At 38.4% G+C, this 13,510-nt stretch overlaps 1 protein-coding gene across 1 annotated transcript in view; it reads right to left on the reverse strand.

Annotated features, from left to right (window-relative positions):
* The window catches only part of ush2a (Usher syndrome 2A (autosomal recessive, mild)), a 233,943-nt gene that overhangs the window by 153,018 nt on the left and 67,415 nt on the right, over window positions 1–13,510 (reverse strand). The window contains 5 exon segments of the mRNA XM_030720976.1: window positions 4,070–4,217; window positions 4,399–4,574; window positions 9,858–10,139; window positions 11,633–11,780; window positions 13,058–13,181. Coding sequence (XP_030576836.1) covers window positions 4,070–4,217; window positions 4,399–4,574; window positions 9,858–10,139; window positions 11,633–11,780; window positions 13,058–13,181 — 878 coding nt within the window.

Genomic DNA, 13,510 nt, shown 5'->3' on the forward strand with positions numbered 1-13,510 from the left:
TCTTCTCCATCCTTCAGGCATCCTCTCACTATCCAAGATTGTATTTAAAAACTGGTTTAAAAGTCCACTGCCTTCTCTCCTAGACATTTCCATACCTCCAAAGTTATGTCATCTGGATAAACTGCCCTTCCACTCTTCATAGCTGCCCTCACGTCCTCTTTAATTCTCTGCTCTTCCTGATTCAGTAACATTCAGCCTTCCATCTGTCCTCTTCTTGCTCTCATTTTCTTGATTCATCAGCCCCTCAAAGTACTCCTTCCATCTTTTCAACACACTCTCTTTACTCATTAGTTCATTTCCATTTCTATACTTCATCACCTGCTGCACATCCTTTCCATTTCGCTCTTGCTGCCTACCCAAGTCTTTTTCTCTTTCCTTAGTGTCTAGCCTCACATACAACTCACTAGAAGCCTTTGCTAATCTCTTCCTTTGTATACTTTCCTGTACTTCCTCAGTCCACTACCAAGTCTCCTTGTCTTCTTTTCTCTGTCCAGAGATTACACCAAACACCTTCTTGGCAGTTTCCCTCAGCACTATCCAGTCATCTGGTAACTCCTCCTTGCATCCAGAGCCTGCCAACTCCTCCCCAAACTCTGTGCAATATTCTTCCTTCTTCAACTACCACCATTAAATCCTTGCTTCTGCCTTCACTCAATTCCTCCTCTTGATTGCCAGTCATCCTACAAACTACCACCTGATGCTGCCTAGCAACATTCCTCCTGCTGCCAACTTGCAGTCTCCCATCTCTTTTAGACTGCAGCTTCTGCATAAGATATATATTCCTCCTGTGTCCCTCCCTCTTCTTGAAATATGTGCACAACAGGCAGGTTAGAGGTAGCAGCCGGTTCACACATTCTCTTTATGTGTGCACCAATAGAAAATGTCATCCACCAACTTATTTTCTTTGATCACTTAATCAGTTATTGCATTAGTGGGGGTAATATATACTGTCATGAATTACTTTTAGTTTCCAGCATATGCTGGTCTGAATTGGTCACAAGTCTAAAACAAAATAAAAAACTGGACACCCACGTCCATATTAGGGAAAACATTTCAAATTTGACAGGACTGTAAGATAGTGGAGTTTGAGCATGCGAGTCATAAAAGTCAGTTTTCTTCTGATTGACAGGTTGATTGTAATATATGATTGTGTATTCACTGCATGTCATATATTCATTTACTGTATCTGCTTGTTCATTTAGTCAAATGTACTTAACATTTTGACACATCCGGTTTGACAAAACCCACTTGCTTTATTATGAGTATACTCAAAAACACACCACACATACACGCACAAGGTTAACAGTCCACCAGAAAGGTTAATTTTAGCTGCCGACATGGTAATGAAGCAGCTAAATCATGGGCCAGCTCCCAGGAGCAATTGTGCCTGTGCGTGTGTGTTTGTGTGTGTTTCCTGTTTTTACAGCAACTGACATGTCTTAACAGGCTCTTAGCGTACAGTTACACCACGCACATAAGCACACCACTTATTGACATGGCGATCCCTTGCCATGCATATTTCTCTTCTCAAGAAGGGCCTCAGGCCAATTATGCGTGAATCAATAAAGTTCCTGTTCTGTTGAGTGGTGTTACAGTGTGAGTGTGTGTGTGTGTGTGTCTCTGTGTGCATGTCTTGTAGAACAAGCCTTTATGGGTGTAGGATACATAAAACATCACCATCAGCCCCTGATTAGCCACTCACTTTACTTTGTGATCAATAACTTTGTGGGAAGACACACACATTGAAACAATTGCAAATGCATCAACACACGTGGACAGGAGACCTCTTTCCTTGAGTCGTTACGTCTGTCTCAGTGTGCGCACTAATGTTTAGTCATGTGCTTTCGTGTACCTCTGGTGGATTCACAGATGCTGTCTGCTCACTTACAGCAGATGGTAGCTGACTCTAATGGCCCAGCGTCATGTGTGGAAGATTTATCAGAGCATCTGTATCATGCTCAAATACACCTTACAAGAAATGCCACTGAATGTGAAGAAATTTCTACAGCAGAGGTTTTTTTTGTTGTTTTTTTTTTTTTCCAGGAGATGTTCCTTTCATTCAGCTGAATAGTGCTGATTGTAGGAGAAAAACTGGAGAACTTTTGGATAGATTTTTTTTTTTGACTAAGTAAGGTTTCAGCCAACAGGCAACAGTCCAGTGCCACAAGTAGGAAGGATTATTATTAAATGTGCTGTAGCCAAAGAGGCATTGATTTATTAGTAGGAGAAGTTTTACGATGTGTATATATCTAATACCATCATATATGTACAATTGAGCATTCTCCCCCCAGGGGGAAATGAGAAGCAGAGCAGGAAACAGTGGGTCAAACGGGATTTCACAGGCTGTGAAAGAGTTCCAATGTTGGGGGAAAAAAAAGATTCATTAAAAAAAAAAAGCTTGTTGATACTGACTTGTAATGGGGTTATCAATGGTGCAAAAAAGTATGTAAATATAGACAGCTGGCAAAAACATGCAAAAGTACGCTTGGCCAACAGATGCATATGAAAGAAAACCAAACAAAAATAAAAAGAAAGCAGCAGCTTTTTCATAACTTTTATCTTATAATTACAACTCCCTACTGATATGCTACAGCCTTTTTATAAGGAGAAGTGTTTTAATATAACACTATTCCCCCAATACATGTTACACTGAGGTCTAAAGATTATTGTTAAATATTTTTTTTGTCCAGTGCCAAGATTATAGTTAAGCTGAAAGAGAAAAAGTGATATGAGATCTGATGCAGCAGAAGCTCAACACCCAGTGGAGGAGCAAAAGCTATGCAAATTGTTTTGAGATAAAAAAAAAACAATCTGCTAAACGGCATATGCCATTATCATTTCTTATAGTTGAAACAAGGGACATCTTTGGAGTTGGATGAAACAAAATGGTGGCAACAGATGTGGCTGTTAAAAATACATTCAAAAAGTCAACTGGGTACAATAAGCCATATTGAACTGTACTGTATTACAGTCAAGAGAAGTCTTTGGAATCACTTAAAATAAACATTGTCGCTGTGTCAACAGATGTAGCCATTAAAAATACATTTAAAAAGTCCACCGATTACAATATGAGGCATCATTCATCACAATAAACACAAGGAATGACTTTTTGAGAATGATATGAAATGAAAATATTCGCTATGTCAACAGATGTAGCTGTTTAGAGTACGTTCAAAAGCTGAATTCCCTAAGCAAGTATTTATAGATGAAAGGTTTTTGTTTTACAACTCTGCGCACCCATTGTCTATTCACCTAAAGAGATAAACAAAACAAAACAGACAAAAACATGAGCGGCAAGCGTGCAGACCATGAGTGAACAGATGGAAAAGTGTGTTGGAGGGTCAAGTGTGCCTGTGAGTGCAATATGTATATTTCAGAGTGATTCATGTTCCTCTGCTGCCATGTGCTATTTGTGTTTGAGTGAAAGAGCCCGGCAGATACAGAAGTGAAGGATGGACCGAGGGGGGGGAAAGTGAGAAAGCAACAGACTATCAAGAGAGACAGAAAAAGACATTAAATCAGAATTCTGTGTGTGTTCGTGTCATCGTCCACTGATCAATTAGTGCTCATCTTAGCACCAGAGATTTGTACCTGAGTTATTAAATGCAACTAATTCATCCTATTTCCATAAAGGTTATAAATCCACAGAAGAGAGAGAGAGGGATTGTATATGTGTTTCTGTAACTCTGTGTGCTTGATTCATGGCCAGCAGGAAGTGTGTGCTATGCCACATTTTTCTCCTTGTAATTAACAGTAAATTGTTTTTACTGCCGTGCACCATGAATATCCCCTCTAGTTAACATGACCAATGCTGTCGCCACTCAAGTACCCGATGACTGACTGAGCGCATTTGTATATGTGTGTGTGTGCGCATATGTCCAAGGATTGTTTTGTAGTTATACAGAGCATACCACACACTACATTTAGCAAAAATCACAGTATATAAAATTACTACTACTATTATCCTTTTAAAAAGACAATAATTTAGAACTATCAGCATTTCATTATTGCTGCAAAGTGTGCATTTCTTTATGTTTGTGTGTTTAGGTGTCAGTCTTTTTTGCTCTACCTGCTGGTAAGGTCCATCCAGTGCTCGGCAGGCTGGTAACGCAACCTGTTTTGGTGCAGAGTGTGACAGTGAAGTTGTACACATTGTAAGGCTTCAGTCCTTTTACTATAAAAATTGGCTGTGATGACGGTCCCACTCTATGCAACACCTGAAAAACAGCAGTAGACAGAATAAAAACTCAGACAAATAGAAGACCGCAAAGAGAACATACAATTTCCTACAAAATGCCTTTTACTTAATAGGAGGCAAGCTCAAATGTTTCTTTGTGTTTTGTTGTTAGGTAGGTTGCCCTACCACTTATTTCAAATTTCATGTGTGAGTGTGCTTACCTGACTCACAACCGGAGGAGCATAGGGATTGTTAGTCTGTTCTGTGAGCAAGTTGACCCAATATTCTGTGACCTGTCCTCTGGCGATGACCCCGTGATCCTCAGCAGTGCTCCATGTAACTTTAAGACTGGTGGATGACAGTGCAGACACTTCTGGAGGAGCCATAAACTCTGGCACTGGAAAGACATATTGCACCATTTTCATTTTCAGGCCTCCATGCCACAGATCAACTATTTACAGGGATCACGAAGAACATAAAGCATATCTTGAGGTAACACAAAAGTTATTGCAAGGTAAAGCAAATCTTATTACAAGATAATGTAAAAATTAATCCTCTAGCACATACTGTGACTTGTCAGGGGCTCCATAGATTAGGCAATTGACTACAGATGTTATTTCAATACAGCCAAAAATATGCATAAAGCAGCAATGTCAATGTTTTATCAGAGGTAGTGCAGACATTCACACTGAGGCAGACGCCAGCCTGGTCTCTGTACAATGACTCCCATTAGCTTTCCTGCTAATGTCGCCTTCTTATCTATCTTACAAACTTGTATTCCACCTCTGCCAGTTGAACAAAAATCAAACACTCACTCACCAGTGTAAAAATATTTTTACTGCTCACATCAGTTTGCAGGGTAAATAATTAGAAAATCAGCAAACTGCAGCACAGCAGACACCAAGTACAGTTTCAAGTCTGACTTAAGTCAGCTTAAAGTTAGATCCTCACGTGGTCCATACTCTTCAACCACCCGTCTCTCCTTTACAAAGACATGATGTACAGAGTAAATTTGTTTAATTTATGTTTTCCTAAATATGTTGTACTTTTGTTTCTTGAGATGTCCATATTCCAATAGCAAATATCCAACTCAACATCTGGAGTCCAGAATAGCAAATTCAAATTAAAAGTGCTCAAGGATCATTTGAGTTGACCTTTGACCTCCTGTAAACATGACTGAACAAATTCAAAAATGTTTACATCACTTGTTTAGTATCCAGCAAACTGGGGGAAACTGCTGGCAAATCCCATAAGAAATTGTCATAAATACCTTAAAAAACAAAACAAACAAACAAACACTCCCTCAGATAGTTTACCCTGTGAAGATAACACAAAATCAAGAAGGTATGCCTATGACCCCAAAAAGACTGAGGATGTCACTTCTTATCCAAAGTAGATTCCAGCACAAGTAAAGGAGAACCTACTTTTCCCAACATACAGTACTGTGCAAAAATGTTCGGCCACCACTCATTTCCTTATATTTTGTTTTCAAGGAGCTAGACTTTCTTGTAATTTTCATTTTTGGACACTGGTTGTTTACTCTACTCGTTTTCAGTCCAGTCCTTGTACCTGACCGTTTTCTGAAGATTTTTTTTTTTTTTTACCAACTTAACACTGACCTATGAATCATTCAAGCAGAAGGAAAAAAAAAAAAAAAAAAAAAAAAAAGGAAACCTAATTCAAGGGATGAACCAGTTTTGTGTCTACACATAACAGACAACTTAGCAATAAATAACTAAATAAATAACTAGAATCTTTAGACACTTTGTTACTAGTAGCCTATCACAAAACACATAATTTGTCCCAATTTCTTTAGTTTAATCCATGAAAAGTGCCAAAGATAACAGTTTGACATGCATAAAATAGTATTTTTGCAACAGCAAGGTGATTCCCAAAGAGCTATTAGCTGAAAGTTTGGCACATCTTGACATGGTGTGCAGTGTGTCCTTTAAAATGTGGAGGACAAAGGAAAAGTGGCACACCTGAAAACTACACCAGCCAAACAATATCTGAAAGTCATATTAAGAAACAGTAGGATCTACTGTTCACTGAAACCTCACCAGAAATTGTCTCAATATAAGGGAAACTTCTAATTGTTGTTGTTAAAGAAGGGAAACAGGAGAAAGGACTGAGGTAAGCCAAATCACACAAGAACTGGACTGGATCAGTGACAACAGGTCTTATGGAGTGATTAATCCAAATTTGAAATTTTTGGTTCAAATCATCGTGAAAATGTACAGAGGACAGAACAGGACAGAAGTACAACAGTCAGTGTCTACAGCACCATCTGTAAAACACGATCGAGGCTCTGTCTGCCGCAGCGCTGGGGGCAGGTCCCACCCACTTCAACAATGGACCTGATCTCACAGACTGTGAGAAAGATTTTCTTAGGTTTTATTTTTCAATTAATTAAAAACATATATATACAAATAAACAAAAAACTAAATGTGTTTTTCCTAAAAAAAAAAAAACAGCACTTATTGACTAACATAGATGAATTCTGACCCATCGCAACAGGCCATTTTACACTGACTAATACATTTTAAATCTAAGCAAACACATGAGGGTTCAGATGCTGCTCAGCGGAGGCTGAAGAAACTTTCCTTGGGCATGATGTTTTACTCAGTCTGACTCTGGGATTTTAGTTATACTGAACCCACATGCTTTTCTCTTGTTTATAAAATATTAACACTAGAAGTCTCAGTGAAGGGAAAAAAACAAAAAACAAACCTAATTTGGCATGAGAATTGTTAACACATAGGTCACCTATAATTTTTTTTGCATCTTTATTTAAGCTTTTACACAGTTTTTTTCTCCCCCACAGTATGAATAATCCAGTCTCTGGCTGTGCAGAAAACAGGTAACATGTTAGTGTGAGGATGAAGTCACTTAATGCAGCAAATGCATTTTCTGTTTAAAGTAGAAAATCCTAGAACATAGACGGGAGTTAGAGCTGAAAATTTCTGCCTGTTTTATTTATCTCCTTGAAAGCATAGGTGGTTTCTATTGAGAGAATACACTTACAGCACAGTGCACTGCTCTTTATTGTAATGAGTCAGTGCAGCTCACTCAACGGTGTCTTTCTTTCTCTCTGTCAATCTTTCTCTCTCATCTATGTGACAGTAATCACTCAAATAAGACAATATTTATTCAATTACACTTGGATTTCAGTGTTTAAGTAAATGGATAGCCTTTCCACAATCCAAAGCAAAAATAATAATCATAGATTGCGTGTTATATTTTCTTAATTCATACATGCTCTGTAATTACAGGGCCCTGCCTAAATTACTCTGCCCCATCCAAAATTGGAATCTTGCTGCCACGCCTGGGTTCTGTCATGGTCTGGAGCAGCATTTCAGTCAGTGGTGCTGAATGCAGAAAAGTAGCATCAGATTTTGATCAAGCATGCAATACCATCTGGAAAGCCTCTGATTGGCAACAGCTTCATTTTTCAGCATAACAATGATCCAAAACACACTGCCAATGCAGTAAAAGCATATCTGGCTAGAAAAACACACAGTGGAACACTATCAGTTATAGATCGGCCTCCCCAGAGGCCGGACCTCAACATTGTTGAAGCAGTGTGGGATCCTCTTGACAGAGAAAGAAACAAAACATAGCCACAGAAGAGCTTTGGAAAGTCCTTCAAGAAGCCTGGAAAGCAATTTCTGAAGTTTACTTCAAGAAATAACAACAACACTTACCTAAGAGAGTTTAAGCTGTACTGAAGAATCAAGGTGGTCATAGCAAATATCGCAAAGTATAAATACACTGCTGCACCTATTTCCCAAGATATAAAGAAATGAGGTGTGGCTCAAGAACTCTGCTGTACTGTATAAATACAACTTCATACAGAACAATTAACTATTGATCAACATGGAGTATACCATACTCCTAAGAATAACAATGCTAAAAAGTCAGTTCTTCTGTCTCTCAACCTTTGGCAAGCTTTTGACTTCTGCCTCACACACACATGCAAGTACTAACCAACCTTCTTCTCTATTAAATCAGTTTTCATTCAACCACATTCTCCTATCAACTTACTTGATAAACACAGGAGAGAATTACCAATTATAGTGAAAGACAATTTTCTAATTACTTTCTAATTACCCTGCCTTTTGTCCCAAGCAGAAGAAGATGGAAGCTAACTCTTAGACTGTGCCGCTAGAGAGTGGTTTAACAGGTTATGCTAAATAATTCTTATTAATGTCGTATTTCCACTTAATCAAACCAATTTCCCTACAAAATTTAATGATGAACTTTTGCAAACTGCCATCTTCAGTTGGCATTAGCAACAAGGTAAGTCAGCTCATACTGGTCATAAAACTGAGAACAGAGTCAAATCTTTCACTTCATTCTCTCTGGGTTAGTTTATTGTTAGATTTGGCTCAACATTAATTTCCCCACTTGCCCTTTGAATATCAACTGGTGACTAATTTTCTCTAAGATGATTGTGTGTCTGACAGTTTAAACTTAAACATGTTGCTAACCTCTGAGATGTAAAGTACGCAACTGCCAGATTAATTTTTCATTTAATATTTTGGTGATTTTTTTTTTCTCCGCTTACCACATAATTTTAAAAAAGATGTTTTAGTTAATTCATCAAAAATAAAATACATATTCTGACACAAAGCCAACTATTCAAAGTGGTTAGTGGATATTATGTGGACTTAATGGATTTAAGTATTTCATAATTCTTCGGTTGTGATAGCCACTATTACACGACAGATTAGAGAGAAGGGTTCTTTATTCTACTGTTGATGCCATCTAACTGTGAAATATGCTGTGAAATGTGATTCACGGTAGACATAACCACAGTCATATTCTTTCTTTCTAACTCGGCACATGTACGCGCACAAACACTGACACACATTCCACATTCAAAATGGTGTTATCATATGCTTGTTATCCAGACACATAGCTTAGAGTGACGTTGGAGGCAATCATTTAGTCCTAATGAGCCATATCATCCCTTTGAAATTCAAATACCTTAATGAGTTTCCCCTCCCCCACATGCAGTTTTTATTCCCTCCTTCCTTCCCCTCTTTCTTCTTCTACAATCTATCTGACAAATACTTTCCAATTTTAATATAGTACAAAAGATTATTTAACAACCAGCGATAGCATCTTGGGCGTAACTACATTTTAACCAAATCATCACTGGATAATATTATGTTGAATATTTAGATCTGAGGTCTCTCAACTGTTTTTTTTTTTTTGGCACAAATTTCTGTTGACGTAAAGAAGCAACTTTGGCTGAGAATTTCAATTTGAATTCAAGTTTTTCAGTAGTGGCTACTGAGGTTACAAATTTAGGTCATTGTAACTTCAAGTAAGAGATCCTTGGAGTTTCTGAGTGAATTTTTCTGATTCAGTTAATGGCCACAGGAGAAAACCTAGCCTAAAAAAATCCATAACACACTCACCACTGAGTCATTGATGGCTGCCAGCTGGCAAAGAGTCAGCCCTTTAACACTGAAATGGAATTACTATCTTTGGGCAATCCCCTTTCTGATGTCTGATATTGTTCAGAAAACATAAATCACTGCAGCCCTTTGTTCAACATAACTACCTACCTAGATTTTATTTGGTTATTTCACTGAACTTAACTTCATTTAAATACACCCCATGAATAAAAGTCAGTAAATAATTTGTAACCATGATCGTGAGCGATACAAACCTCCCTCCATGGTGCGTGCTGTGGTCCACCCAGATGTAGAACTTCCTGCAATATTGGTGCTTACGACTCTCATCTGGTATGTTGAATACGCCTGTAGACCTGTTATATCAGTACTGGTCTCAGGGAGTGACACCGTGCTTCTATTGGCTAGGTTTGAAACTGAGGAGACACTTTGATTCAGCCAACCAGAGCTGAGGAACACTCTCTTTTCAAAACCCAAACTTGAAAGGTTCTGAGACTCCACTGGCCCGCGGAGAAAGACCTCATACGTCGTGATAACACCTGTACAAAAAGAAAACAAATGTTAAATCAGTCTCTGAAATTACTTCCGATGATGTCTGCTAAAACAAAAGCGCTTTACCAAAACAACTGTTTGCGAAATTAAAGAAGGAAAGCAACAACTGCAGCTGCAATGTTCAAGAAAATACTCTGAGCACAGTTTATTGGTACCCTAACACAATACTTTAACTAGAAGGGCACTCAGTAGAGCACAACCCCCCCCAAATTTTCTATGTCTTGATGCTATGCTGCAATAGATACCACTCAATGTTCTCATACTCTGTCACAAATTACTAGACGACAAAGACTAGAAATTTATTCTATTGGCTTTTAAAAATTGTAAAAGATGATTTTATATTTTTAAAAAAAAAAATGAGATCCACATGAACAGATAACTGATGTGCTGCATTTTTAAAATGATCTTTTTCAGCCAATCATCATTTCAGTTTCTTTTTATTTTCACAGAAGGAATGACTACACAGGCAAGAAAAGCAGTAATATAAAAGGGTTACTTTAACTCATATCTGTGCTTCTCATTTATTCCTTTAGCTTGAATGCACCATATTTCAAGCTGGGATGACCTCAGTTTATTTTAAGAAAAAAAGAATCTGAGCTAGTAGAATCAAGGAACAAATTGAGACCAAAAAAGGGGAATAAGCAATATAAGCATTGCTTGATAAAGATAGAGAGCAATATCAAAATGGAGGGGGGGTGGGGGGGCAAGGATGCTAAAAGATTAACTAATGAAAGTGAAGGAAAGAGGTGCACAAAACCAGAATAAGAGGGTTTTATATGACACTGCGAGGGAAACAGATCAACACACAGAGAGGAAAAAAAAAGAGACAGAAACAGAGAAACCCAGGTTACAAGGCTTTGTTTGACACTGAGCCTTAGAGCCATTACAAAGACCTCTGGATTTACCAAAGGCACTTCCAGTTCAGTGTGCATTACTGTGTGTGTGTATATATTGGTTTAAGTTGATTCTCATGCTCCTTGAATGACACAAGCCTGAAGCTATGCTACTAGGTAAGTGTTTCATGTATAAAATGAGTGTGATTATTCTACTGTATTACTCATTTCAAAACAGGCATTAATAATATAATGTAATTATTTACTTAAAATAAACATAATGTATTCTTAATTGAAAAACTATATGCATCTATAAGCTATATGTTTTTTCTATCTTGGCATGATGCATGGTTTGATGACAGGAGGCCAAGCTGGAGGTGGCAGAGCTGAAGAGTTTTCACTGGGAATGACCAGGATGGACAAGGTTAGAAATAAGTACATCATACAGACAGCTCAGATTAAGTGTTTTGGAGAAGTTAGAGAGGCAAGGCTGAGAGGGTGTGGACATGTACAGAGGAGGGATAGTACAGTAGATACAGGATGTTGAATATGGAGCTGCCAGGCAGGAGGAAAAGAGGAGCGCCACAGAGAAGGTTCATGGATGGATATGAGATGTACAATATGAGTGTGTATTTTTGCGGTCATACCGTTTGGCTGACTGGGGGGCTCCCAAGAAGCATGCAGTGTATGAGGTCCCATAGCAGTGACAATGGGAGGGGGCTGGTTTTGTGGGGGTGCAGAGGCTGTCAGAAGAGACAGTGGTGGGCTAGAAGAGCACCCCCCAGAAGAACACGCCTGTAAGGAAGGTTAACTATTTGTCATTTTCATTTTTTTAAACAAAGTGATTCAAACTTACTTGCTGTATTATTTTAAAGCTACAGTTAACATCAGCCACAACATTAAAAACACAGACATGTGAAGTTAACAGAATGGACTATCTTGTTAAAATAGCACCTGTCAAAGGGTGAAATGTATTAGTCAGTCATGTCTCTGAAGCAAGAAACATGAGCAGTGTAATGCTCTAAGTGCACAGGGGCCAAATTGTGATTATGATTGGGAAAGAGCATATTTAAACACAAGGCCTTGTGTGATAGTCTGTTTATGCAGTGGAGAGTAGCTACCACTGTGGTCCAACTGGTGACTGGTTATTGGCACTGAAGTCTCACTGATCTGCATGTGGAGTAAAGACTGGCACAGGTGGTCCAGTCTCACAAAGGAACTGCTGCAGCAGTAGCTAAATCCTTAATGCTGGCTAAGTCAGAATAATATCAGAATGTATAGCAGACATGTAAGAGAGCCCATGCTGACCATCCTCCACCACTGAACACACCATTATGTGCATTTAAGTGTCTGAAATAAACAACAGAGCAACAGAAAAAGGAGGCCAAATTTTACCTATAAATGAGCTTAATGCAAGTCAGACTGTTTCACAAAATTAAGGACTTATTAACATAAAGACTCAAAATAAACAAAATGAGAAACAGGGCCCATGATCTGAGCGCAAAGAAAATGGAAAGAGTTTGTAGAGACCACATTAAACCTCTGGAAATACACAGCAGTGAGGACATCGTTAGTGGTTTTCATTTGCCCAAGAAAACTATCCTGAGCATTAATGAAGAATTAATAGAAGTACCGAGCCCTGCCACATTAAGAAGCCACAGCATCCAATCTCTGCTGCAGGGCTGCCCTGCATTGCAATTTCATATAGAAAGTTTCCAACCCTGTTTACTGTCACTGTATCAGTTTATGATAATAATAATAATAATAATAATAATAATAATAATAAAGTTCAAACAGTTCAAGGTGTTGACAAGGCCTTCAAATCCACCAAATCTCAGTCCAATCATCTGAGCTATGTTAGAAAAATCAGTTTGATCAATAGAGGCCACACCTTCAAAGTTATAAGACTGCTTGCCTGATACCATGGGACATACTCAGGGTCATGTGGGATCACTTGGCAATATGAGCGGGGATCTACACCCCATTAGTCAGGTGGTTTTAACATTGTAGCTGATTAATAAATGTCTTTGTACTCAGTTGTGCCATAAACAGTGGCAGTTTGTCATACCCACCTCAAGTATTACAATATAGTGGGTGAAGGGCTTTAAACCACTTGCCACTGCTTCTGTAGATAAGCCTGTATAGTGAATGACAGGCTTTGCTCCACTAGATAACTCCACAGAGGACAGTGCAAATCTATGGGAGACAACAACAGTGATAAGTAATTATTTTTGGCTTTATTTTTACACTGCTCACTATCACTCTACTAGACCTCTTTTGTAATAGGTTTCAGTTAAAACTAGTGCTGGGACATCACAGGAGCATGCAGGACAAGATGCATTCCATGTAAACAGTAAAGGGCACTGGTTCAAATTATAGGCAGTGATTCAAAGCTATGGAAGCAGGCTGCTGGTGCACATCATATCCCATTCTCTTCTACCATAATTCCCTTCCTTGCTTGTGACAATACACTGTCAATAGAAAGCCATAAGTATTATCAGATATATGTGAAAGCTGAAAATAGT

This window comes from Archocentrus centrarchus, chromosome 3, assembly GCF_007364275.1.
Source record: "Archocentrus centrarchus isolate MPI-CPG fArcCen1 chromosome 3, fArcCen1, whole genome shotgun sequence".
NCBI lineage: Eukaryota > Metazoa > Chordata > Actinopteri > Cichliformes > Cichlidae > Archocentrus > Archocentrus centrarchus.